Source organism: Siniperca chuatsi, linkage group LG4 (assembly GCF_020085105.1).
Source record: "Siniperca chuatsi isolate FFG_IHB_CAS linkage group LG4, ASM2008510v1, whole genome shotgun sequence".
Lineage (NCBI taxonomy): Eukaryota > Metazoa > Chordata > Actinopteri > Centrarchiformes > Sinipercidae > Siniperca > Siniperca chuatsi.
Genome location: NC_058045.1, coordinates 10,573,787 through 10,598,386, shown reverse-complemented (window position 1 = coordinate 10,598,386; position 24,600 = coordinate 10,573,787). Strand labels below are relative to the sequence as shown.

Below are 24,600 nucleotides of genomic sequence, written 5' to 3'. Positions count from 1 at the left end.
TTCATTCTTGCAATTATACAGCGATGCGTTTAGTAGTGCACTTTGTTGCTGTGTAGCTATTGAAAGCATCACCTCAACAGATGACATGACTCCTAACAGTCTTTATCTTTGTATTGGGAATGCATGTGAATGGCGAGGTAAAGGTAAAGGTGCCTGTTTTGTCCTTGGGGCGGAAAAGGGGAGTTGAAGGAGAGAAAGCTACTATAGAGAGGCCAAAACTTTGATCCCATTGATGTGTTGCTGGAGGCTGTGCAGCTGAAATCCAAGCCCAGTAACATGTCAGACTTTGTGAACTATTCTAAGCATCAGTTGCTGACGCCAAGATGAGGGGTGGGGGTTTCTGGGGGCACATATGCGCTTCCATAAGAACTCCCAGTAGGAACTGACGGCCACTACGGGCACCATCTGACATGCAGTCCCTTCATGTTGGGCAATAAAGCTGTTTATAGCCCCCATATCACAGCTCACAGTCCCACATGTGAGAGGCTGGTGAGATCTGTTTGTGGATGTGTGGTTTTAATGCTCCAGAGGTTTACGATGTAAAAATGTGCAGTCCAATGTTTGGTCGATGAGTGAGGGTTAGTGTGAAGGTAGATTGCTAGGAGCTGTAGTGACCTTGGGGCTGCTTGCTGAGGGCAGGACAGAATTCCTGAAGGGACACATGGTCTAGAGTGACAAGGCCATCTGCTGTAGCGCCAGCAGTAGGAGGAAGGTGGAGGGGGTTGGACACAGGGGTGCTGAGAATTCCTTTCGCTGGGGTGTGGAGGGAGTAGATATTCTGGGATACCGCTGCTAGCACTCCGCCGGGAAACGTGTTTCTGTGGCATTTTTGAAACGGAAATCTGAGGGAGAATTTTTTGAACCCTTGATGGTGAGAGGGGATCATTGCAGGGTTAAATGGGGAAGGTATTTTTCCGGCTCTCCACGAAGCGACTGGCGATAATGGTGTTGGTGTGTTGCCGTTTTACTTCGGTGGATCCAGTTTCCTCTCCATCTCAGCACAGCCGGAGCTGAGAGAGCGGGATCTGGTAGGCCTTCTGGCACCGACCTCTCAGAGGATTGTCTTCAAGGGATCTTCTTTGGAGTTGTACTGTGCATGGCAAGGATCTACTTTCTTGGTGCCTCACTGAAATTGCATGGCCTAAACGAATGAATATTTTTATGAGGCGTCTTGCACCAGAGATGGGCCAGGACCAAACCAAGCAGCAGATAGAGAAGGGCCTGAAGTTGTATCAGTCCAATCAGACAGACAAAGCCCTGCATGTCTGGACGAAAGTGCTGGAGAAGACCTCAGATCCTGGAGGGAAGTTTCGGGTGTTGGGGTGCCTGATCACAGCTCACTCAGAAATGGGAAAATATAAAGATATGCTCAAGGTAAGCCTCCCAAAGACCAGTATGCTACATACAATAACTTAATACAATTTAGTTAACCAAGTAACCTATAATCAGTGTATACCGATGAGTATACTCTTTATTTCAAGGTTTAATTTTGGGAAAATATGTATCTAGGCAATGTGACTTTTTCCTTGTATGAAAGTTTTTCTTTATTAATATTCCTACTCTAAACAGCTGTGTTGTTTAGAGTAGGAATGATCTAAACCAAATGTTGTCATTTGGTTTAGATCATTCATGTTAAGACATTTCTCACATTTCTAATACTGTGTGATCATATTTTGTATTTTTATCATCATGTCTGCTCGGGACTGGTACAGTTCATGCTGTAGTAGCATTTTAACATTTCTACAATGTCCAAGTGGTTGTTGAATAAGAAGAGGTCACAGGTCACCGTCTTGGTTCCATTTACAGTGATCTTGAGAGGCATGGGTTAATTTGTGGCTTCCACACGATGCAGAGTAAATAAGTGCCCTGCAACCCGAGTATCAGTGTGGGTGTCTTGTTGACATGATCATCTTTTCTCAAGCAGCACCCACTCTCTTTCACCCGGCTTTAATGAGGACTTTATAAAGTAGAGGCCTTATATCTCTGAATACATGTATCATATAAAGACTGTGAATATTGAATATGAATATTAAGACTAACATCCATCTTATTATTCACAATTTTCAAGATTTCCATCACCTTACACTCTCTTTGCAGTACGCTCTAGATCAAATCGACACGGCCAGAGAAATGGAGGACCCAGACTACCTGACAGAGGGCTACCTGAACTTGGCGCGCAGCAACGAGAAGCTGTGCGACTTCCAGAAAACCGTGTCCTACTGTAAGACCTGCTTAAACATGCAGGGTACCACTGTCAGCCTGCAGCTCAACGGCCAGGTATGTCTTAGCATGGGCAACGCCTTCCTAGGCCTCAGTGTCTTCCAGAAAGCTTTGGAGAGCTATGAGAAGGCCCTGCGCTACGCACACAACAATGATGACAAGATGCTGGAGTGCAGAGTCTGCTGCAGTCTGGGAAACATCTATGTCCAGCTTAAGGTACTTTTTATAAAATAAATGAGATTTGATTGTTATAACTTTTGACTAAATTTCTTTAAAAATTATTCTTGTATGAGATATTATAGACATGGAGTCTGAATAAGAAACTAAAATAGTTTTATGGTTGCAGATTTCTCAGGTATTTTATTTGGGAAAAACATTCATCGGATTGCACGTGTGACTTGATTGCGCAATCAATACTGATGTTGCCAACATATTTGCAGAGTATGATAACACTGCAGAGCATCCAAGCAAACAACATCAATGGTTAGCTCATATTATACTGGGCATTGTAATACAAGGGTGGGTGGAGTGAGTAGGCTGGCTGCAGGGGGCTTATGTAGTACCCTTGACATCACAGATTTGTAAGAGTAATCCCTCGGCTTCCCAGAGAGGATTGGTTTCAATGGGATTGTGATGATGGCGTTTGAAGAATGCACTCATATGTCACGTTGTTTTTTGAAAGAAAACATATAATATGCCTGTTAATAATAGTGGAGACATATATTAAATATACTCATTTTCTAAAACATTCTCTGTTTAAATACTGTCAAAGGTTGAATTGTTGTAGGAAGGGAATTACAAACCAAAAAGTCCATGTCAGTAGTATCTAAATAGGACGTTTGACTAAGATAATGCCATTTGTGGGCAATAACTGGACATCAGAGGTCTTACTCATCAATAACCTCTGCCAACAGGACTATGAGAAAGCCCTGTTCTTCCCCTGCAAAGCAGCCGAGCTCGTCAATGACTACGGCAAGGGTTGGAGCCTCAAGTATCGAGCCATGAGCCAGTACCACATGTCGGTCGCCTACAGGAAACTGGAGCGCCTCCCAGACGCCATGGAGTGCTGTGAGGTATTGTTTTATAACCGTCCAACACACGATGACTGTCCTCAGAGACAGGATTCATCCCACAAAGACAAACTTGTATAACTTGTGGAGAATGTCACAGTTTTTGTTTCCTCACAAAGTTGCTGTCCTCTGATGCCTCTGGCTGTTCTGATGTCGGAGCTGCAGATACAGTAGATGTTGTGCTGCTGACAGGTGCAAGCGCCAGTTGTTCTGTTGTACGAGGCCTTAGACCTCGACAAAAATATGCTCACGAGGCGCTGGTTTAAAGTGTTAAGGAAGAGGGTGGCTTTAGTCTTCCCTGTGTTCTAATTATGTACTGAGGGTGAAAAATAACTTGATGTCATTGCCTTGGAGTACAAAAGTATAGTAACAAGACAGCAGGATGCATTTCAGATTTATTACATTTGCCAAACGCACATAGACAAATATTTAGAATACCAGAATACAAGAGGAGTCCTAAGGGTGAAACAACAACAAATGTTCTGCATCACTTCTCAGTCTGGTTTATTTGAAAATATACTGATATTGAAACTGCTAAATGAAAAAACTGCACGCCATTTGTAAAAGTAGTTAATTAAAATGCAGCCGTTGCAGGATTCACATATTCTCTGCTAAATGCTCTCATCCAAAGAATGTTTGTTTTTTTAATTAAATGTACCCTATGAAATATTTGCATCCATAAAAAGAAAGCATATTTTACATTATGGTACTGTAGAGTTTAATACTGCCATTTAATTTAAATGTATCTGCTGATAATAAACCTGACTAACTTGAAAGTCCAATTTTCTATCATTTCCAAACAATCCAAAATTATTTTCCATAATTTCCCATCATTAGATTTCAGCAAAGCTTTGGTATCACAGGTGAGGGGGTCAGACAGACTCCTCTCTCCTCTAAAACCTCTGTCTTGCACTTCAACAGGAATCGATGAAGATTGCTCTGCAGCATGGGGACCGTCCTCTGCAGGCTCTGTGCTTACTAAACTTTGCAGACATACACCGCTGCAGGCGTGACACTGATGTAAGGTGCTACCATTTGTGCAGACTTGTTGGGTTTAATGATATGATTTGATCTTTGGTTTATATATTTTTGTGCTTTCTCACAGAAAGTTTTGTCTTAACTGTTTATTGCTCTGGCATCTATATGGTGAGCTTTATTTGGTTATTCCTCATTCATCTAGAAAGCATTCCCTCGCTACGAGTCTGCACTGGGTATCATGACTGAGATTGGAAACTGTTTTGGACAAGCACACGTCTACCTGGGAGTTGCAAAGTGTTGGCTTCTGCAGAAAGAATTTGACAAGGTACCTATAATTATATATAAATCTCACCTGCAAAATGACTCACATGATTGTATAATGTCAGTACTTGCGTGATAATTATGGCACACCCTCACTCTGTTTGTTTTCCAGGCTCTTGATTCTTTGCAGCGAGCACAGGAGTTGGCAGATAGGATGGGAAACAAGGTAACTGATGTTCCTCACACAGGACAAATCACAGAGGTAGAGCTGCAACGATTAGTCCATCGATAAGTCGATCAACAGAAAATTAATCTGCAACTATTTTGATGATCAAATAATCGTTTTAGTCATTTGTTAAGCAAAAATGCCAACCATTTTCACTAAGATTTCTTTGTCACACGATTGTAAACTGAATATCTTTGGGTTTTTGACTGTTGGTCAGATAAAACAAGACATTTGAAGACATCAACTTCGACTATTTTCTGACGTTTTATAGACAAAACGAATAATTGAGAAAATAATCATTAGTTGCAGCCCCACACACAAGTTGTATAACTCATACAAGCGTGTATTATCGTACACACGCAAAGAGTCTACATGTCACATTGACGGCCTTTTTCTGATATATATCCTAAGCTGTGTACACTGAAGGTACACTGCCTGCGTGAAGGGATTTATCGAAGCCGGGGGCAGCAGGAGGAGCTCAGAGAGCAGGTGGTGAAGTTCCTGCAGTGTGTCGAGGAGCTGGAGCTCTACTGCGGCATGTGTGGAGAGTCCATCGGGGACAGGGACCAAAAACTGCAGGCCTTACCCTGTTCCCACATTTTCCATCTCAAGTGAGTGTTCTAGCACAGAGTACTATTTATTATTTTTGACACGTAAATTGTTGATTGTGATTTTGATGTTCTTCACATATAACTTTGCCTCCAAAAGAAGTATCCTGGCTGATATAGACTTTATTAAAGACGTACTTTGTGTATTTCCTTATTTTTACACGTTTATAGGCCGACAGATAAAGCTGTTGACACGCGGCTGGTTTATCCTTTCAGGTGTCTGCAGACAAACGGGACAAAGGGTTGTCCTAAATGTTTCAAGTCCTCCATGAAGCCTGGATTTGTGTGATTGTGAGACTGCATTTGTGCGTTGGATCTGCAGACACAGCGCGAAGCCTCGCAGGCTCCTGACTGATCTGAGAGAAGCAGGCAGCCTCAGGATGTGCTGAAGATGTTTGAGGAGTAATAATTCACTGCTCTGCGCGGAGGATGCTGAACTGAACCCTGAGTGTCGCAGAGTGTGGCTCTGAGGACACAATCAAGGCATCCATCTTACTGACAGACATCAGACAGTCTGTGAGTTACAGCTGACTGAGGTGGTATACCTGACAGTGTTACAATTCAATACAAGCTGAAGAAGAAAGAACTGACATTGTCTCTGATGACTGGCTATTTGTTGCAGAATTTTAATCTAGAGGAATATGGACTGTCCAAACAGCATTTATAACTTGTATTTGCTATTTTATGCATTAAAATTGTTTAGTCAAATCAAGATGAAATGATCTTCAGTGATATCTCAGTAATCTGAGTCACAGGGTTTGTTGTTCATATTCTGATATTAACTTTTACACAACATCCTCTTGGTCTTTACTCAACAGTTGGTTTTTTTTTGTTGTTTTTTTTACCAGAACACAGAGCCATTTCTGAATTTAACTGATTTCATACATGGTATATTTATTATTGTATTCATGTACATACTATTCTCATGTTAATTTGTTTTGAAAGTTTGATTTATTTGAGGTTTTTTGTAAAACCTAAAATGAACTAAAAGTCTCTTAACCATTCAAAAACTAGTATGTCTTTACAAAACTGGTACATGCAGCTTTTATTTTCCTTATTCACTGAGATTAAGGAGCAGAATCAACACACATTGTGTTCATAGAAATTCCTTTTCTGTCCACTTCTGGGAATGTTTTACTTTCAAGTCTGACATCAACATAATATTGTTGCAATTTAAGGTCAAATATTGTTGAGAAGGAAACCTATTGGGAAAGGATCTTCTGACCAATCACACACTTACAATACATGCAGAATGATTTAAAGTAGTGTTTTCATATTTGTAGTTGTATGTAAATATTAGTTCACTGGTAAAATCGCTTAGATTATTTAATTGCAAAGGCATTGTATTTTTAAAGTGATTTTAAGAGAGATAATGCAACATCAGTTATTGTTGCATGTTTTATTTACAATGCCAAGCAACAAAGTTGGATTACATCAAATGATGTATCCATCTAACTGTGTATTTACTTATTTCAGAATAGTTCAATATAGTATTTATTAATATTTCAGTGGCTTTTATTATTAATATTCCTTATATATTTGTTAAATTTATTTTAGACATATTGTGACTTGGGGAAAAAAGCCATATATCAATCAAAATCACCTTGGCTTAAACCAGGCTGTTCATATACAGTAGGTTTTCCTCAGACACTGTAAGCTCTTTCTACTACATTTCTGTATAGTAAGACTGTAGTTTACAAAAAGTTCCCTTTTAAAACATTGATGTGACACTTGAACACAAGTTCAGTTGTATGGTAAAAATAGGTTAAATGCCTGGTATTGTGAAGACAAAATCATTTTAACAAATACTATTAACCCTTTTTGATAAATTAAAGGTGACAAACTTATTTCATCAAACTTGAGGAATACACACAGTACTGTAGCTTTAAAATATGAAGTATTTTATTTTCTCTCTCCATACAACATGTGAGTATGTTGACAGCATAAGAAGAGAGAGACCAACACATTTACTTTCACTGCACAAGCACTTACATTTCTCACATCACTACTCGACCTTACTTCTGAACAGCACCTGGTTCTTGTTTGAGGTCCCTGCATCCAAAATAATGTTGATTCACTGTCTGTTTACTTGTAGTACAGTCAATATCTGTGCTTTACAAGAGTTTTACATTATCTACACTTTTTATTGACAGTACAGCCACTCATCTTTAACGGTTTAAACTACCTCTGTTTTTGCCTCTAAGCTTTGCTCTCTTCAGAGGATTATTGCAGTATTAACATTTAAATACATGTAGAATTGTTATGTTTTTCTAGACATTATTGTTGATAAAACCATGATTTCAATGATTTAGAGTCTGACTAAAATGCATTGTTAATATATTTATGCATTGAGTCAAACCACGTTACGGTGTTGAATATGGAAACATTTCATTGTGGAAAATAAACTGCACTGAAAGGGAATATAAGTGTTACTCTTCTGTCATCTTAGTGCTGCTATTGACTACATACATACACACACACACACACACACACGTGTGTCCGTTTTTAAATTATTTTTGTTTTCATTTTCAAACCAACTGCAGTTCACAGTGCTACCTCGCTGCTTTGATTCCCATCAGGCCACTGGGACCAGCCATCACTGTCATTTTCCTTATGAAGGGTAATGGGGTCAACCATTTGACCTTTTTCATACATTGTAACTTAATTTGCATCTAGTCATATCCTCATATTTGGAAAAGACTGATCTTCTGTTATACCATGACATAACAGTAACAGATGACAGTTTCAATACAGTATGTGGAATACTCGATGAGTATTTAACCAGTCATACTAGTTTGCCAGCATTTCCAGAACTTTCAAACACATGTTCAGGGTTGTACCGCCTACAGTAACTACACCTAAAGAGCAGGAAGGAAGTTTTCCCATAACCTCACTTTACAGGAACACTTCAACCACGATGGCAGACACAAGTTCACTCTATGAAGAGGACTTACTTTGTCCTCAATGCTCTGACATTTATTGCCTTCCTGTTCTCCTAAAATGCGGCCACAATATTTGCAGAGTTTGTTTACAGAAATTCTGGGAATGGAAAGGATGCCAAGAATGTCCTGTGTGTCGCACTGTGTCTGTCCATGGGAGGCCTCCTATTAATCTGGCACTAAAGATAGCTGCAGAAGAATATCAAACACACAGGACCAGCAGGAATCAAGAACTTTGTTGTCTTCACAACGAGAAGCTGAAGATTTTTTGTCAGAATGACGAAGAGCTCATCTGTCTCATCTGCCAAACATCAAAACAGCATAAAGTTCACGAGTGCTGCCCAGTAGAGGAGGCGGCCCAACAGAAAAAGGTAAAAATAGAAACTGGGGAAATAACATTGGGATTTACTGTACATAAACTCCGACACACGAAACACAGAATTCAGTTATCTGTGAGAACAAAGATTTGTTGCTACTGTGTTTTTTTTAGGTGTGGAATGGGCTATATAGGGCTGCAACTACCGTTTATTTTCATAATTGATTAATATGTCTAGTTTTCTCAATTAATCAATTTTTCATTTAGACTGTAAAATGTCAGAAAATAGTGAGTCCAAGGTGACATCTTCAAATTTTTATTTAAAGAAATTTTGTTTACAATTATATAAAACAGAAAAGCAGCAAATTGATTATCAAGATATTTGCTAATTCATTTTCTGTCAATTGATTAACTGTTTCAGCTGTTTCATGTTAACTTTTCTTCTATGAACGTTTTAGACAGAAATTTCAGACATGCTGGAGTCCTTGAGGAAAAAGCTCACAATACTGAACAAAACAAAGGAGCACTGGGAAGAAACAAAAAACTATATTCAGGTAAAAGTTACATTCATTGTGTCCATCATTACATGACATGAGCTTGGTTGTACCTCTACTTGCACTATTTACGGAGGTTAACTGTTAACTGACATTTTAATGCTGAATCTTTAGTGTGACTTGTTAATTTCACTTGCGGCCCAGAGAGAAAAGTCCCTCAGCACAGCACACAAACATTCCTTTTGTTTACTGATAACAAATAACAAGCTCCCTCAACATTACAGACCCAAGCTAATCAAAGTGAGAAAACGATTAAGGAGGAGTTTGAGAAGCTACACCTGTTCCTTTGGGAGGAGGAAAACACAAGACTGAAGGTGCTCAAACAGGAAGAGAAAGTTAAGACCCAGGTGATGTGTGAGAAGCTGGAAAACATCAAGGACCAGATGAAAATCCTCTCGTCCACCATCAATGATATTGAGAAAGCCCTCAGAGCTAACAATTTACCATTTTTACAGGTACATTTACAGCCATTATTTCCCGACATTATGGCAATTTCTCTAAGCCTCGATAAGAGTAACACCTATACCGACTCCAAACCACAAATTTATTTAAATGGTCAACATTTAAATCCCAATCAGCAGGTAACTTCACACCTAATATTTTCTTAATGAGATGCATTTCTTCACTTTCTTTCTGTGACTTAAGGACTACAAGCAGACAAAGAAAAGGTATTTATAAATCACTATCTGATAAAAAAAATTGCACTAACTGTCTCTATAAGACAGTGTTGTAATTATTTCAACATGTTTCAGGGTCAAATGCAACATTCAAGAGCCGGAGTGTATCAGAGATATCCTGATTAACACTGCAAAGCATCTGGGAGCACTGAAGTTTGGAATTTGGAAGAAGATGGCTAACTTCATCACATTTTGTGGGTGAACAGACAATGTAAAACAAAGTTTACTGTGAAGTATTTTCAATGTACTGAACTTTGTTTACACTTGCAGTTCCCATCACTCTGGATCCAAACACGGCACAGTCCAACTTAAAGTTCTCTGAAGAGCTGACCTGTGTACAATACAGCAATAAGCAGATCCTACCTGACAACCCTGAACGCTGCACCACCCGTGTTTGTGTGCTGGGAGCGACAGGCTTCACATCTGGAAAGCACAGCTGGACCGTAGAGGTGGGCCAAGGCAAAGACTGGTACATTGGAGTGGCCCAGGAGTCCATCAAAAGGAAGAGTGTTGTTTTCCTCAACCCGACTGAAGGTTTCTGGGTGATCGGCCTGTGCAATGGAGACTCGTTCTGGGCTCAGACCTCACCTCGCACCAAGCTTGTGTTGAAGCAGAAGCCTGAGAGGATTACTGTGGAGCTGGACTATGTCAAAGGAAAGGTGGTCTTCATCAACGCTGCTGATTTGACAACAATACACACATTTAAAGACAGATTTACAGAGAGGATTTTCCCCTACTTCTCCCCTGGATTTTATGATGAGGGGAAAAACTCCAGCCCGCTGTCAATCTGTCCTCTGACAATAACAGTAAATGTAGAGTAGACTCACATACAGTAGACACATGGCTCTGTGTGAGTGTGTGTTAAAGCTGCTACAACTGATGAAAATAAGGGCGTTGCATAGTTTAAATATTGATGAATCCATGCTGCACTCATGAAATTCAGCAGCAAATTGTATGATACTACACTGTATCCCATGAACGTTAGATAGGCAACATACTCTATATTTGATGAAACAAGACTGTTAACATCTTCAAACATTTGAATTGTTTAATCTTGTTCAGAACAGAAATTTATAGAGTTGATTTGGTATCATTGACTGTCCTCTTTGTTTTTCGGTTTCCTCTGTGATGCCATATCTTTCAGTTTAGAGTCCAGTTTCCTTTGCAGATAGGCTTTCTTATTGGGGTCCATAGATTTGTCTTTCTTCCCACTCCCAGCATAAAGAACGCCTTCTTTGCTTATTCTCATCCGAGCATGAGACTTGGCTTTATCTCCACAGCCGTGAACCTAAAAAGGGTTTAAAACATGGCAATCAGATCAGATCAACACAAAACTTCACACACCGATATTGTATTACATTTAAGCTGTGAAATATCAGTACATTAGCTTATAAAATACTTTCCTGGCATCGTCCATGCATTTTCAATCGCAAATGCATTATTACACAAACTAATATGTTTGGGGTCTGTTCCTGTCTTACCTCTGGTATATGATGACTGAGACAATACTGTCTGTTGCAGAACAGGCAGAGCTGTCCAAGTGTTAGCACAGAAGCTTTACACTTGACAAAACTGCACACACTCTCAGCTTTCCTGACAGCGTTGATAAGCGTATCAAAGTCATCATCTGGAGCAGCGGCAGCAGCGATGTCGCAGGCGCCTGCTTTTGTTCGGTTCTTTCCTGTGAGAGAAATGGTAGAGTTGAATTACTGCAAACTAATCGGAGCAGACAGGTAAAAAAAATTGCAAAGAAAACACTTAAAAATTTGATGTTTCTATTACAAACCTTTAGCTGACTTGGGCTTCTTTGATGACTGGGCCTGAGCTGGTGGGATGTTGTTCTGTTGCTTTTTTTGATAAGTATTTTCTTCCCTTTTCTGCTGCTCCCTCTTCATTCGCTCCAAATGTAAACTTTTCAGGTCTAATGGAGGTTGGCACAGCGGCTCTCTTTGGAGATTTGGGACTGTTTCCTCTTCCTGGGCTGCTTCTTCTTCTTCTTCTTCTTCTTGTGTTGGCTTTTCAGCTGGTGTTGACACCAGCGGCCTGGAGACAGTGATGCACCTGTCTTTCCCCTCGCCTTTACTCTCATGCACGAGGCCCAGCTCCTCAGCGACCTGGTGGACCAGCAGGCGGTCATGGGAGTTAAATGATGATGGAAACTGTAGTTCACTCCGATTTAAGTCCTTTAGAAAGCGCTCCACCTGCTCTCTGATCTCAGTGTATCTGTTCTTCTTCTGCTCTTCCTCTGTCAGTGCTGTTATACAGGTCTTTGAGTACTTCTCTGTACCTGCAGTATTTTTATTACTGCTGGTACAAGTGGACTTCTTCTTTCCTTGCTTCGCCTTGCTGGGAGGCTGATCTTTCACCTTCTGTTTGGTGGACATGGTGCTACCGGCAGACGAATTAGCCTTTGTGTCTTTGTGGTCGCGGGTGTAGTTCTGTGGCACGATGTCTTGGATGTATTCAAATGCTGTTCTGACCTCGCCAAACTCAGTCATATGATCGATCAGGGACTTCAGGAAAGCATGATTCTGGACAGTTTGGGTGTCGCACACTACAGTGATGTGACGTCTCGCACGTGTAACAGCCACATTAATCCTTCTGTCCTCTGCCAGAAATCCAACTTCCCCTAAAATAAAGGAATGAATAAATATGTATGTATACACGTAAATGAATGTCGCTAACATTCATGGTATGGCACAAACAGACACAGCTTCCCAGCAAAGAAAAAAAATTACCTTTTCTGTTGGATCGAACTAATGACAACACCACAGCCTCTTTCTCTCTGCCCTGAAACCCATCCACTGACTTTATCTCCAGCTCCGGATGCCTCGCAGACAGTTTCTGACGCAGAAGATCGACCTTTACAGAGATAAAACACGCATCACTTAGTTATTTTGAGACACAACTGTTAGTTAATCTGTTAGTTTAACATTATATTTCCTATTTTGGGGGATTTTATTTTCATTACTGTGAAAATGTAGATCTTTTATTTAAGAAATATGGAAAATTAATTTTTGTATTATTGCTATGACACAGTACAGTAGTTGCAGTTGAGTTAAGATATATTTTACGGTACGGTGACTTACTTGTAGATTGTATGGAGCAATAACAGCTATGTCTTTAGCTTTAACCCCAGCTTCAGTCAAGGCCTTTATGTGCAGTTCAACAATGTCTACCTCACCTGAAGATAAAGTAAACTTACTGTTAGATCCCACAACACTCTAACTGTAATAAAATGTTGTTTTTTTATAATAAAAATGACTAACCTTGATTGCCTTTGGACTGCTCATCTGTGACCTCCATCTCACTCAGACCACAGCCTGCAGTGTCGATAAGAAGCAGCGGTGTGCCGGTCTCTTCTACACAGGTGACTCCTGGTAGATCTCTTTTGCATCAAGGACATCATTTTTAACAGTTACTTTAATGAGTTATCATTCACTGAAACACAAAAGTGACTTTCCATCATCAAGCTCATACTCACTTTAACACATGTCTCTCGACCGAGCTGTGAGCTGTTAGTCTTCCCTGGTACATCTCTTTGGAGGCCCACTCCATGATGGTGCTGTTCATGCGGTACTGAACTGTTAGCATACGGACCACTGAGTCCCCATACATCTGGATAAGTCTCTCCATAAGACTGAGAGACAAGCCCTTTGATGCAGCCCTGTGGAGCAAAAAGATTTTATGTAACAAGATCCTATAAAAGGCAGTGAAAACACATTTCTCAATCAGCTTCTTACTACAACCGATGGGGTCCTACAAGAACACACATTTTCTGCCAAAGTTAGAACAGTTTTCTTTATTTCATGAATGAGTTCTGTATTTGTGTCTTTGCTCTTCTCACTGGTTTGATGTGGGCACGGCTCAATAGGAAAAGGGTGATGTCACGTATTTCTGTGCACCAATCACGATTTAGCAACATTTGAATCAAAATGTGATGCCAGATGTCATCAGATTTTGCTGATGATGTTGCCAGCACTGTCAATAAAATCTGATCCAACCACACCCACACAGTCCTGATGAAGCAGATCGGATGAGTTTCTGAGTGTTAAATGCTGTTCTTTTCCCGAACTTTAACTCTGGTTGTTTCTTATTTAGTCATAAATATTTATGTTATAAAGAAATACTTCAGATTTGACAACATGTTTTCAGGGGCTTTAAGGAAAATGTTTCAGCTATAGAGAAAAAAAAATTGTTGTCACTGGACAAATATTAAATCTTGAATGTTATTTATATGTGAATGCATAAAAAGAGGAAAACCTGTTTTTTACGTTTGTGATTTGATTGTAGGTGGTAGCTGCTTGTAGTCTCCTGCCAGAATGCACTTGCGTGCTCGGAGCAGGGTGATCCAGCAGCTGCTCTCCAAGGCCTGAGCGCACTCGTCTATCACCACCCAATCAAAATGCTCTGCTGGCAGGAACTTCAGAGGGCCGCCATCACAAGCACCTGCAGACACAGACAAGTGCTCTCTGATTGCCTTTCATCATCACTGCAACGACTGAACTACATTTTCTTCACTCGAGGCCATTACTGACCTGTGTTGGTTGATAACACAACATCAGCACTTTTTAGGATCTGGGTGATAGCTGTTGCTTCCCTGGTTTTCAGCTCTTTTCTTAGCTCCCCTATTTCCCTTTTGAAGTTCACCCGCTCTCCTTTTTCATGCTTCTTCATTCCCATCTTGACAAAAATAGCAAAAATATTACACATCATTCACGACGGCACAAACGCTAGTAGGAGCACACACTGAAATACTTACAAAAGCTTTATCGATGTCTTTACGGATATCAGCAATGATGTTTGCATTGTCACTCTGAGCGAGGATGGCGTCTAGTGAATGTTTCTGTATGGACTCCAGCAGTCTGGCAGGGTGACCCAGCCTCAGGACCTTCGCCTTGCACCGGGCTAACCTCTCCACTAAATTATCAACAGCCACGTTAGAGGGGGCACAGCACAAGACCTGCACAAACACAGAATCCAAATATGAAAATGATCCTGTCTAGACTGAGATGCTGCAATGACTGCAGCAACGAATGACAATGAAAGATACATCTAAATGAATTCATCAGTAGGAGAAAAAATCTTCACATAGACACTAGTAAAAATCTACTTTCTGCACCTTTTGGCCTTGTTTGACTGCTTGCAGGATAATTTCCACCACTGTGGTGGTTTTCCCAGTGCCTGGTGGTCCATGAATCACAGCCAGTTCCCTCTGAGACAGAGCAAAGGACACAGCCTCTCTCTGGGAATCATCCAGGTTCGAGTTAAAGAATTCAACTTCATCTGATGAAACATAATAGAATACCCAGAATTAGTCTGTGTGTTGTATGATTCATGCTGATTTGCAAGGTTTTCAAATCAGTCTAAACAGTATGATGCATATTTGTATAAAAGCTACCACAGAGCACAGTTTCACAGAGCAACTAGAGGGCCTATTTTTTGATAATATTTGCTTTGTAAAGTGTCACTTACTTGGCTGTGACTGAGAAGAAGGTTTTGCGTCTCCAAAAAGAACATTTATCAGATTGGCAGCTGGTCCATTGCTGTACCCATTTAATGCATTCAAGGCCCTGCAAGCGCAAAAATACACAGTGAAAATAAGTTGTTTCAAGGTTTTATAACTCATTTACATGCTCGGTACAGATAGAGTGAATATACTGTATTAAAGAAGTCACTCACTTTTTCATTCGTTTGTAAGTGACGTCATTTGCCAACTTTAAGAGGTTGTAAAGAGCATCTGTATCAAAGCTGAGGCCATCCTTTGAATCATCAAAAGCCACACTTACAGAAGCTTGGCTGACCCTTGTCACTATTCCTGTGCCGATTTGTGAGGCTGCAGTGCATCCGCCAGTGTCATACAAGCCAACTATGTCCCCTGTAACAAAAGACATAAACGTCACATTAAGCAAAATATTAAACTAAAGTCACAAAAAAATAACACGGATCAGATATTTTATTCTTTCATCTCACCAGGTCCAAAGCTGTTGCTTGGCAGAGATGAGAAACCAAGATGCTTTCTTGGCTCGAGGACGACGACTGTGCGACCATACAGGCCTGTGGACTGACTTCCTATCTGCAATTTCAGCAGGCAAACTCCTTTATTTTGAAGATCCTTGAGAGAGATGTTCTCCTGCCATATCCTGAGGGCACAAACCAAGACACTGTCATTTTATAGTGAGACTGTGAATGCAGACACCCAATTTAGTATAAACAAGATGTGCATGTCCACTGTCAGCATCTAGCCCTTCAGAAAATAACCCAGATGATATCATGAGGCTGATGATGTCATCAGGGTTATCTCAGCTTGGGCTTGGAGGCTTCAGATAAATAACAGAAAGCCTGCATTACAAACTGAGGAGGTGGAATTTGAAAGACGTGGGCATTTCACTGGCAGTGAGACGCTATCAAGTGGCATTATGGGAAGTGTAGGATCCTGTGTTTTTGAGCTTGACCCATACCAGGGGCAATAACTGCCGCTGCTGCTTCATTTTTGACCACTCTGTTTTAATCTGTCTCTCCCAAGTCCACAAACTTCATGGAAGTGCAGGGCAAAATTGCTGGATTACTTTATACTGTGTAGTAAAGTATCACAGTCTGTATGTTATTTTACACACCTGGTCTCCTCTATTTCAGCCTCCCTCTCCTCCTGTAGAAGCTCGAGTGTCTTTGACACAAATTGTTCAATCGCCATCACTCACTAAAAAGACCCAAAAGATAATCAGTGTTACAGCACAGATCCAAAACATGTCAGTACTACTTCACTGAAGCTACAACAGATAAATCAGAAGAGGTCACATTTGACTGATAAAACTTGATGTTGTAATTTATGGATAGTTTAATTCTCCCATTAACGAGGGTGAATCTCACCAGTGGTGGAATGTAACTAACTACATTTATTCAAGTACTATACTTAAGCACAGCTCTGAGGTACTTTTACTTTAAATGAGTATTTCCATTTTATGCTACTTTATACTTCCACACCCACAACATTTCAGAGGCAAATATTGTACTTTTTACGCCACTTTATTTATTTGTAGCACAACATAATGGAGTTATTTAAAGTTATACTAATTTGCTTTACTTCGACCATGCAGCTACAACATAAAATCCTGCATATACAGTAATAATAATCCCATAATAATAATAATAATAATAATAACACAAATTTACACTGGGATTATTCTGCTGCATAATGAGTTATATTACCTTTGATACTTTGGGTAAATCTTACTGATGTACTACTTTGAATGCAGGACTTTTAATTGTAGTGGTGTATTTTTACATTGTGGTATTGGTACTTTTACTTAAGTAAAAAACTTCTTCCACCACTGAATCTCACAGCCCATACATATTCCAGTATGGTACATGTTGTCATATACAGCCTCAGGTTTAGCTTAGTAATTTAAATATATGTTAAAGCTTCATGAAGGCAGTGTCCTCATTTCCAGAAATGCTGACATGTTAGCTTCGTAATAAACCACACTGCACTCAAACAAAATACTTTAGCTACAGTTAGCAAGCGAGAATGACACTCACCCGTCAATGTTAGCTATCTCAAGAGATACCGAAGGAGCAGGAGACAAAAAAGCAAATGTTAATCATGCGGGACAACTTGGAAGTCTAATATCATCTATGCCATTACACCAGTGGGTTTGTTTGACTCATGTCTTCTTTTACTGTGCTAGCTTGTTAGCATGCTAGCTACGCTGCCACCTATCTGCTCGGATGACTTCCCGTCTCTCACGCACACGTTTTATTTTGAAAAACACAAGGCGGAAGTTACCCAGCTCCGCTGACGCTCCAGAAACACGTTGAGCTAAGTTGTCAATCAAACTGATCCAAACCGCTCGGCAGTCAAATCTAGGTTTATTGTTATAAATTCAGGTTGTATGTTTTAGCAGTATGAACGGGGCTGTTTTGGCTCGTTGTTCTGTGCGATTTCAAACCGCAGGAGGATATGCTGGTTTTTAATCCTACCAGATCTCAGTCAGGAAGGAAGCACTTGCGCTGCAGACCTGCAGACCTGAGCTAACCCATTTTTAATTAACTGCTTCACGACTCCTTATCACTGCGCTTTTTTTGGAAATGAAAACGACATTATTCCTGCTGCACGCCATCTCATGCTGCTGGTTGGTCGGTGCTACTCTTTCAAAAACTGATGCAAAGAAGTCGCATAAAGCTGAGGCTGAGGTGAGTAACTTCAGGTCTTTACCTTGAAATGGGTGTGAGATGTCTGTGCTGTCGGGTCATACAAGTCCTCCTCTTTTTGCCTGGCATGTCACTGGACTTAAGTGAATTTTGCAGAATCAGGAAGAGGCCCATTTCCTCACCTGTCATGATCCTTCCAGTCATGATGATGGTTATCTGCCACTGAAATGGGCTCTTTTCTCTTTGATCTCACTTGTTTAGACATCTCCAGCTGAGTTGTCTGTGTTGGAGAGAGGCCTTGTTGTGTCAGACCCGCACTGGAAAGACATAGTAAAGGAGGAAAAGAGATACTATGCTCACATCAAGAGAACATTTCAAGGACAAGTGCTTGGATATGTCACACCTGTAAGTCTGAAATCAAGTCACCAACTTATATACATTTTCCCTTGCTGCTGTTCAGCCTTTGGCAACAGTATTGCTACAGCATTAAAGGATAGGTTCAGATTTGTTCAAGTCTGTCTTAATGCAATACTCACATGGAGGAGTTTGTCACTGCAGTTATTCTTCCTCGCCAAACGGCTGAAAAGAGATCTTTTACTTTAAAGATGGGCTTGAGCTAAATGAAGTGGGTATCTTCCAGTTAATTAGTTAGTTCTTCATTGTACGTTTTTTTTTTCACAAAAAGGTGTAATTTCATACTGAACAGACTTTAACTTTTGTAGAGCTGAAGCTATTAGTTGATTAATTAATTGACATACAATTGAATCGGCAACTGTTTTGATAATCAGTTCATCATTTAACTCCTTTTTCAAGCAGAAATGCCAAACATTTGCTGATTCCAGGTTCTCTATAGTGAAGATTTGATGCTTTTCTTCATCTTATATGATGGCAAATTTAAGATATGTCAGTTATGGACTGGTTGTTGGACAAAACGAGCAACCTGAACACATCACTTTTGGATCTGGAAAATTGTGATGGGCTTTTTTGACTATTTTCTGAGGTTTAATAGACCAAACAATGAATCGATTTAATCAAGAATGAAAATAATTGCTACTTCTGGCCCTTAACTTTAGTTAAGCTACCCAATGTGACTGTCTCACACAGGAGTTGAGCGAGTGTAAGAGAGCCAGTATGGAGAGGAGGAATGATTACAGTGACTGATAACTGTTTCAACTTGAAACAAGACTTGAAAAAACGTGAGACTGTCCTTTAATGTGAAAATATCCTTTAGTGTCCCATGTGTAGGTTGTTTTGACTCAATATCTCTAAATTACGTCTCGTTTTTCCCATCCTCCAGTGGAATTCCCACGGCTATGACATTGCCAAGATGTTTGGCTCCAAACTAACTTCACTGTCTCCGGTGTGGCTTCAGCTTCGCCGACGGGGACCTGAAACCTTTGACGTTACGGGACTCCACGATCATGACCCAGGTAGAGGACCCACACCACTGACAGTCAAATGGAAAGTGTTTCCTAGTTTGTTCAGTTATTCCACAATGACTAATGTACATAAAAGGGTCTTTTTGTCTTTCCAGGCTGGGTCAAAGCTGTACGCAAGTCTAACAAAAAAGTCAGGATGGGTGAGTAGATGTTCTCCCCACTGCCCACAAGTCAACTCAGATCTGTTAATATGGGCCATTGCAAGTGGTTTTTGATAACGCGATTGTTTGGTCATTTATTTGAGTTGCTTCATTTTCTTTACCCCCAGTGCCTCGGCTGTTATTTGATGGCTGGTCTTACCAGGACTACTTGAGCGTGTTGGGGAGTGAAGATGAAATTGAAGAGCTGGGAAGTGAGCTGGTCGATGTTGCAAAGGTAAGTGAGTGTTGCGTTTAGCTTTAACTCCCTTGCAACAGTGTTTGTTCCTGTGTCTGTCTAATGAAGCTGTGGCCTTGCAGACTGAAGGTTTCGATGGTTTCACCTTGGAGCTGTGGAGCCAGCTGGGAGGTAACAAAAGAAAGTGAGTGACACATCTGTATTATGACTCTGACCATCATTTCTTTGTCTGAGATGATTCAAGAGGGCGATACAAATAATGAAACCTGTAAAATCTTCTCCGTACAGGGAGCTGGTCCATTTGGTGAAACACATATGTGAGACTTTAAAGGCTAAAAGATTAGACTGCATTCTTGTTATTCCACCTGCTGTGACAAGGTGAATGAAATTTGTTTACTTTCAGCAAGTATAAATGCAAAAAAACCCAAACAACACTGAAATTGGTGCTGACTTTCTTTCCATCATTATCAGTGCGGGACAGCCGGGTATGTTTGGCAGGGAGGAGTTTGAGCAGTTGGCCCCTGTAGTCGATGGATTCAGCCTCATGACATACGACTACTCCAGCGGTGCCAGGTGAGGTGATGTCCATAGATTCATTGTAGTAGAAATGGAAATGTTTTCAGTAGTGACATGATTAGAGTAACTAACAGCTACAAGAAGATTCACAGCATTAACGCAGACTAAGAGTTATGTTGTGGTTTTTTAAAAATTTTATTAATAGACCGGGCCCGAGCTCTCCCTTGCCCTGGGTGAGAGACTGTGTTCTCCAGCTGGCACCCAACACTCAGTGGAGGCAAAAGATCCTGCTTGGACTCAATTTGTATGGCCTTGATTTTGCAAGCCAGGGAACAGAGCCAATCCTGGGAGGAAGGTAAGAGAATACTGTCACTACTGCTGGAATACTTTATTTACATTTTAGCAATTAAAGTTTCATGTTTCAAACTGTAAAAGAGCACTCCACTGATTTAGCATTGTGCTAAACATTGCTGGACTCACGATGGATGTTTTTTTGATTTTTAAATTATCAAAATCTATGCCGCAGAACCAGAGATATCTTTTTTTTTTATACACACATTCTTCTTCTTTGTCAAAACCTGGCGCCTACATTACTCACAATGCAACTCGACCACCGACAGTTTGGTCAGAGATTCAGGTGTGTTATACTAGTAGCTCCAGAGGTCTGGTAAGCTCCACAGATATTTTTTCATTTTCAAACTTGTAGTCTTCAGCCCCAACCGACTCTGGCTGAGGTGACATCACTTGAGGCAATTAATCAGATTTCGCAAAGCACAAAGGGCTTTAGTAAAACTCCCCAAGACCTGTAAACAGACTGCAAAATCGGTGAAGTTCCCCTTTAAAGCCCCTGAAAACTTTCAAATCATAACTATTTATCTATAACATAAAATATTCATGACCAAATAAGCAACAATCAGAGTTAAAGACTGGGAGAAACAAAACATCCCTGTGTGGGTGTCGTTTGACCAGATTTGCGATAGATTTGATTGACAGCGGCCTGGCAACAATCGCACAGCTGATTTTTAACTCTTTAAACTGATTGGTGCTCTGAAATACGTTACATCACCTTTCTCCAACTAAGCCTCGCCCTCGTCAAACCAGTGAGAAGTGGTGACTTTTATTAACTTTGGCAGAAAACTGCAGGTTTTGTGTTCTACAGTAGCAAGAAGCCAAGAGAAGTCCTAGTAAAAGACTGATTGAGAAAACAGGCTTTCAGGGCCGTTAACACTTGTACCTTATTTCCTCCAGGTACATAGAGATTTTGCGAGAACACAGGCCAAAACATCTCTGGGATGAATACTCTGGAGAGCATTATATCAGTTACAAGAGGTACTGATTTAACACTTAAAGTCAACAAATTATGGCTGAAATCTTCCAACAGCATCTTTTAACAACATCTGTTACATTCATTTCAGAAACAATGCAGTTAAGCATGTGGTGTACTATCCATCATTGAAGGTAAGTCTTTTTCACATTTTAAGTTAATGAGTAAACACAAAGGGCACAACTAATCATTTAAGAACAATTGCTTTTCACTCTATTAACTGAAGTGATGTTTTTATTGGGTTTACTGTCATGGGAGATTAACATGATTTAAATTATTTTACAGTCAATCTACCTGAGGATCTCTTTAGCTACTGAGCTGGGAACAGGAATTTCCTTATGGGAATTAGGACAAGGACTGGACTATTTCTATGATCTCCTATGAGAGTTGGACTTGATAGTGAAGACTGTGGACTTCGGATCATCAGCACATTTTTTTCTTTTTCCTTGAACATGGTGCACCAAAAATTCAAGTTGTTTTTCCGTTTCTGAGCGAGTGACATGAACTCTGAAACGAGCTGTTGACAGGATTTAGTTAATACTCAACTTGTTTGAGGGTCATGAAAGTGTTGAGAAATCTTGGGATTTCAGTCTAGGATTTGGTGATTCAAACGATACTAGCAGCAGACACTAGGTACTTCAGTATGTTTTCCTTTTAATTGATGATATTGTGTGAAAAAATTCAACTTTTCATTCCGTACAGAATGCAGTAATACATCTCCATTCAACAACAGAGGCTGCATGATCATCAATATGTATAAAGGTTAAATGAGGGCTTATACTCTTGAGGCCTTCAGAGTTCATGTGCCACAAACATCTGCAGCCTCTCTTCAGTCCAAATACAGAAATCTTGTGCTGTTTTGCGCTCCATTGCCCGCAAACATTTCTGCTCCTGGGTGCAGCTTTGCTGGCAGTGAAGATGCATCCTCAACATCTTCAATGGATCTGCATCTACTCTTGACACCCCAAGTTTATCTTTTTTTTTTTTTTTTAATTTTCAAATCAAGACATTTTGTGTGTTTGTTTTTTTGTGGGGTTTTTTTAAAGTTAGGTTTATAATAACAAGCATTGACAAGTAATGAATTTGTATTTACAGTGTTGCCAAACATCTGTGCCGACCCAGCATCTTCCAACGTCTGAGATGAATGTTCATGAATATAAATGTGGTACAAATAAGCTCCAACATTTTCTATTTTTACTTGGCACTACAGAGCAGGATTAGATTATTTACAGCAAGTGAGGTCGACTGCATATTCTGACCAGTTATTACGTGTCTGTCTATGACTACGTGCACAGAGTCTTCTTGACTTGCTGGAAAACAAAGAGATAAACATGAGAGGGTTTTAGTTTGGTTTTAGAAATGCTGATTAAGTATTTACTCTGCCAAATGAGTATCTGTGCTCTGCAGGTCAAGCTCACCTGTGTATGACCCACCACTGTCTTTCACAAAGTCTTCCACAACCAAGGGCAGGTTGGCAAAGTCAGGCCTCCGCACCAGTTCAAACACTGATGGCTTTCAGCAAAAAGAGTTACCGTTATTAAACACACTGAAGACAAAGATATTTGGATATATTGCCTTCATGTTTACTTGAGGAAGACTAACCCCTGTTAAGCTGTAGCCACTGAAGATCCAGCTCTGTCCCTCAGTGGCACAACACAGCGCCGACACTCCTTGTCCAACTGCACAAACCGGCTCTGCGCACAAAGAAACAAACAAGTCTCTACACCGGACAAACAGATTACACACTTGACTGCTTTTTAAAAGTAGCCTGACACTCACTTTGGTGAGAGATGAAGTGTGTGAGAATGCGGTGCAGAGAGCCGCTGTGTGCCAGGTCATTCAGCGCTCCATGGCAGTCCGGGATGAGCAGCGCCTGGTAGCGGGCCCCTGGAAAGGGTCATCGTGACTTAACTAAGCAGAGTCCAAACAACAGCACACATAAAAACAGCCAAATGATCATGAAATGAATATTCCCACCGTCTATAGACTCAAGTTTGGCTGGTGTTGCGTAGGGTTTCACCTTGAAGTCTTGCACCCATCTAGCAGTGCTTTCATCGACTCCAACAAAGTCTATTGGCTTCCCCTGCAATAAAAAAACAAACAAAAAAACGCTCAGCACTAGGTTAAAGAAAAATCTAAATGTTAAGTTTTATTCATATTCCAGCAGTGGTTTGCATCTCTAAAGGTGATTTCATAATCTCTCAGATGTCAGGAATGAAAGAAAATGTTTACAGATGGTGAAATCAACCAATTCTATTTCCATTAACATCACTACAGACTCTTCTTTACTCTTCTTTCACACAATTAATAGATATATTGTATTTAGTTTTTGGTTTAAAACATTGTATCATGTCAGTGTGAATCATGTCACGATGAGCCACCAGTTGAAAACAAGTGCTTTAAAGTTCATTCAGTTCAGTAAAGGTTCATTAAGTTGGGACATATCAAAATAGACTGCAGAACAGCACATTTATACTTCCTGTCAGTCAGATCTTTAAAGCCTGTATGTTTGTACTTTACATAATTTACTTTGTTGCGTGTTTTTCAGTTAGAAATAGTCTTACCCCAGGAGTGGCTGTTTGGAGATTAAACGCTGCGGTACAAAGACTGAAGGACTGATAGAAAGACTTTGCTGACACCCCTGAAGGAACAAAACACATCAGTGTATATCTGCGACAGACAACGTTGCTTTATTGTTATGCTAGCTAGCTAGCTAGCAAGTGATGTTTGACCACAGATAACAGGTTAATTCATCCCACTCGTTAAATGATAACACATCAAGCTAATGGACCCACCTTGAGGAGAAGCACTCGCCACTATCAAACAAGTTGGTTTCGCAGACATTTCATTTATTTCTGTGTTCCCTCCACATTAAATATTTCAGCGTGTTTGAAATGAAAAAGATGATAATTGTGGGTGAAATCACACAGGAGAAATACGCGAGGAGGAAGTACTGTCAGCTGACAACAACATCCGCTGTAAGAT

At 40.3% G+C, this 24,600-nt stretch overlaps 5 protein-coding genes across 6 annotated transcripts; 3 read left to right on the top strand and 2 right to left on the bottom strand.

Annotated features, from left to right (window-relative positions):
• Window positions 1-34: 34 nt before the first annotated feature.
• On the top strand, window positions 35-6,932 carry rapsn (receptor-associated protein of the synapse, 43kD). Its single transcript, XM_044194567.1, has 8 exons — window positions 35-1,374; window positions 2,098-2,436; window positions 3,135-3,293; window positions 4,212-4,310; window positions 4,471-4,593; window positions 4,702-4,755; window positions 5,167-5,366; window positions 5,580-6,932. Exons 1-8 carry the CDS (start codon window positions 1,150-1,152, stop codon window positions 5,650-5,652), a joined length of 1,272 nt encoding a protein of 423 aa, XP_044050502.1. The 5' UTR covers window positions 35-1,149; the 3' UTR covers window positions 5,653-6,932.
• Window positions 6,933-7,738: 806 nt separating this feature from the next.
• LOC122875442 (E3 ubiquitin-protein ligase TRIM39-like) lies at window positions 7,739-10,730 on the top strand. The gene is made up of 6 exons (XM_044194561.1): window positions 7,739-8,673; window positions 9,077-9,172; window positions 9,397-9,627; window positions 9,818-9,840; window positions 9,925-10,043; window positions 10,120-10,730. Exons 1-6 carry the CDS (start codon window positions 8,188-8,190, stop codon window positions 10,668-10,670), a joined length of 1,506 nt encoding a protein of 501 aa, XP_044050496.1. The 5' UTR covers window positions 7,739-8,187; the 3' UTR covers window positions 10,671-10,730.
• Window positions 10,731-10,883: 153 nt separating this feature from the next.
• Window positions 10,884-17,603, bottom strand: ighmbp2 (immunoglobulin mu DNA binding protein 2). Its single transcript, XM_044194559.1, has 16 exons — window positions 17,389-17,603; window positions 16,467-16,549; window positions 15,823-15,992; window positions 15,532-15,727; window positions 15,325-15,422; window positions 14,972-15,135; window positions 14,612-14,812; window positions 14,388-14,532; window positions 14,124-14,298; window positions 13,334-13,516; window positions 13,119-13,237; window positions 12,939-13,033; window positions 12,588-12,711; window positions 11,636-12,478; window positions 11,331-11,530; window positions 10,884-11,137 (listed from the first exon to the last, which is right to left on the bottom strand). Exons 2-16 carry the CDS (start codon window positions 16,541-16,543, stop codon window positions 10,940-10,942), a joined length of 2,988 nt encoding a protein of 995 aa, XP_044050494.1. The 5' UTR covers window positions 16,544-16,549; window positions 17,389-17,603; the 3' UTR covers window positions 10,884-10,939.
• Window positions 17,604-17,635: 32 nt separating this feature from the next.
• Window positions 17,636-22,790, top strand: chid1 (chitinase domain containing 1). The gene is made up of 12 exons (XM_044194568.1): window positions 17,636-18,042; window positions 18,262-18,405; window positions 19,298-19,430; window positions 19,535-19,579; window positions 19,708-19,814; window positions 19,898-19,959; window positions 20,064-20,153; window positions 20,247-20,348; window positions 20,497-20,646; window positions 21,540-21,620; window positions 21,707-21,749; window positions 21,901-22,790. The coding sequence occupies exons 1-12, from the start codon at window positions 17,938-17,940 to the stop codon at window positions 21,997-21,999; spliced, it is 1,161 nt and encodes a 386-aa protein (XP_044050503.1). The 5' UTR covers window positions 17,636-17,937; the 3' UTR covers window positions 22,000-22,790.
• Window positions 20,468-24,599, bottom strand: gatd1 (glutamine amidotransferase class 1 domain containing 1). 2 transcript variants are annotated; one of them, XM_044194572.1, is made up of 7 exons: window positions 24,411-24,599; window positions 24,180-24,256; window positions 23,593-23,698; window positions 23,395-23,502; window positions 23,218-23,309; window positions 23,034-23,127; window positions 20,468-20,635 (listed from the first exon to the last, which is right to left on the bottom strand). In XM_044194572.1, exons 1-7 carry the CDS (start codon window positions 24,457-24,459, stop codon window positions 20,589-20,591), a joined length of 573 nt encoding a protein of 190 aa, XP_044050507.1. In that variant the 5' UTR covers window positions 24,460-24,599; the 3' UTR covers window positions 20,468-20,588. The 2 variants fall into 2 exon arrangements, with proteins under 2 accessions (XP_044050507.1, XP_044050506.1); XM_044194571.1 differs by lacking the exon at window positions 20,468-20,635 and adding an exon at window positions 22,250-22,925.
• Between the last annotated feature and the right edge of the window lies 1 nt (window position 24,600).

What these genes read in the sequence shown, in the direction of transcription:
- LOC122875442 (XM_044194561.1), top strand. Translation starts at nt 8,188, where the DNA reads ATGTTCAGGGTTGTACCGCCTACAGTAACTACACCTAAAGAGCAGGAA. An exon ending in ACAATTTACCATTTTTACAG is followed by an intron (nt 9,628 to 9,817) that starts GTACATTTACAG and finishes CTGTGACTTAAG; the next exon opens with GACTACAAGCAGACAAAGAA. An exon ending in GGCTAACTTCATCACATTTT is followed by an intron (nt 10,044 to 10,119) that starts GTGGGTGAACAG and finishes TTACACTTGCAG; the next exon opens with TTCCCATCACTCTGGATCCA.
- gatd1 (XM_044194571.1), bottom strand. Translation starts at nt 24,459, where the DNA reads ATGTCTGCGAAACCAACTTGTTTGATAGTGGCGAGTGCTTCTCCTCAA. An exon ending in TCCAAACAGCCACTCCTGGG is followed by an intron (nt 23,699 to 24,179) that starts GTAAGACTATTT and finishes TTTTTATTGCAG; the next exon opens with GGGAAGCCAATAGACTTTGT. An exon ending in CAAACTTGAGTCTATAGACG is followed by an intron (nt 23,503 to 23,592) that starts GTGGGAATATTC and finishes GACCCTTTCCAG; the next exon opens with GGGCCCGCTACCAGGCGCTG.
- chid1 (XM_044194568.1), top strand. Translation starts at nt 17,938, where the DNA reads ATGAAAACGACATTATTCCTGCTGCACGCCATCTCATGCTGCTGGTTG. An exon ending in TAACAAAAAAGTCAGGATGG is followed by an intron (nt 19,580 to 19,707) that starts GTGAGTAGATGT and finishes CTTTACCCCCAG; the next exon opens with TGCCTCGGCTGTTATTTGAT. An exon ending in GACTACTCCAGCGGTGCCAG is followed by an intron (nt 20,349 to 20,496) that starts GTGAGGTGATGT and finishes TTTTATTAATAG; the next exon opens with ACCGGGCCCGAGCTCTCCCT.
- rapsn (XM_044194567.1), top strand. Translation starts at nt 1,150, where the DNA reads ATGAATATTTTTATGAGGCGTCTTGCACCAGAGATGGGCCAGGACCAA. An exon ending in ACATCTATGTCCAGCTTAAG is followed by an intron (nt 2,437 to 3,134) that starts GTACTTTTTATA and finishes CTCTGCCAACAG; the next exon opens with GACTATGAGAAAGCCCTGTT. An exon ending in TCCCACATTTTCCATCTCAA is followed by an intron (nt 5,367 to 5,579) that starts GTGAGTGTTCTA and finishes TTATCCTTTCAG; the next exon opens with GTGTCTGCAGACAAACGGGA.
- ighmbp2 (XM_044194559.1), bottom strand. Translation starts at nt 16,543, where the DNA reads ATGGCGATTGAACAATTTGTGTCAAAGACACTCGAGCTTCTACAGGAG. An exon ending in CCTACAATCAAATCACAAAC is followed by an intron (nt 13,517 to 14,123) that starts GTAAAAAACAGG and finishes TTTGCTCCACAG; the next exon opens with GGCTGCATCAAAGGGCTTGT. An exon ending in GAAGCCCAAGTCAGCTAAAG is followed by an intron (nt 11,531 to 11,635) that starts GTTTGTAATAGA and finishes TTTCTCTCACAG; the next exon opens with GAAAGAACCGAACAAAAGCA.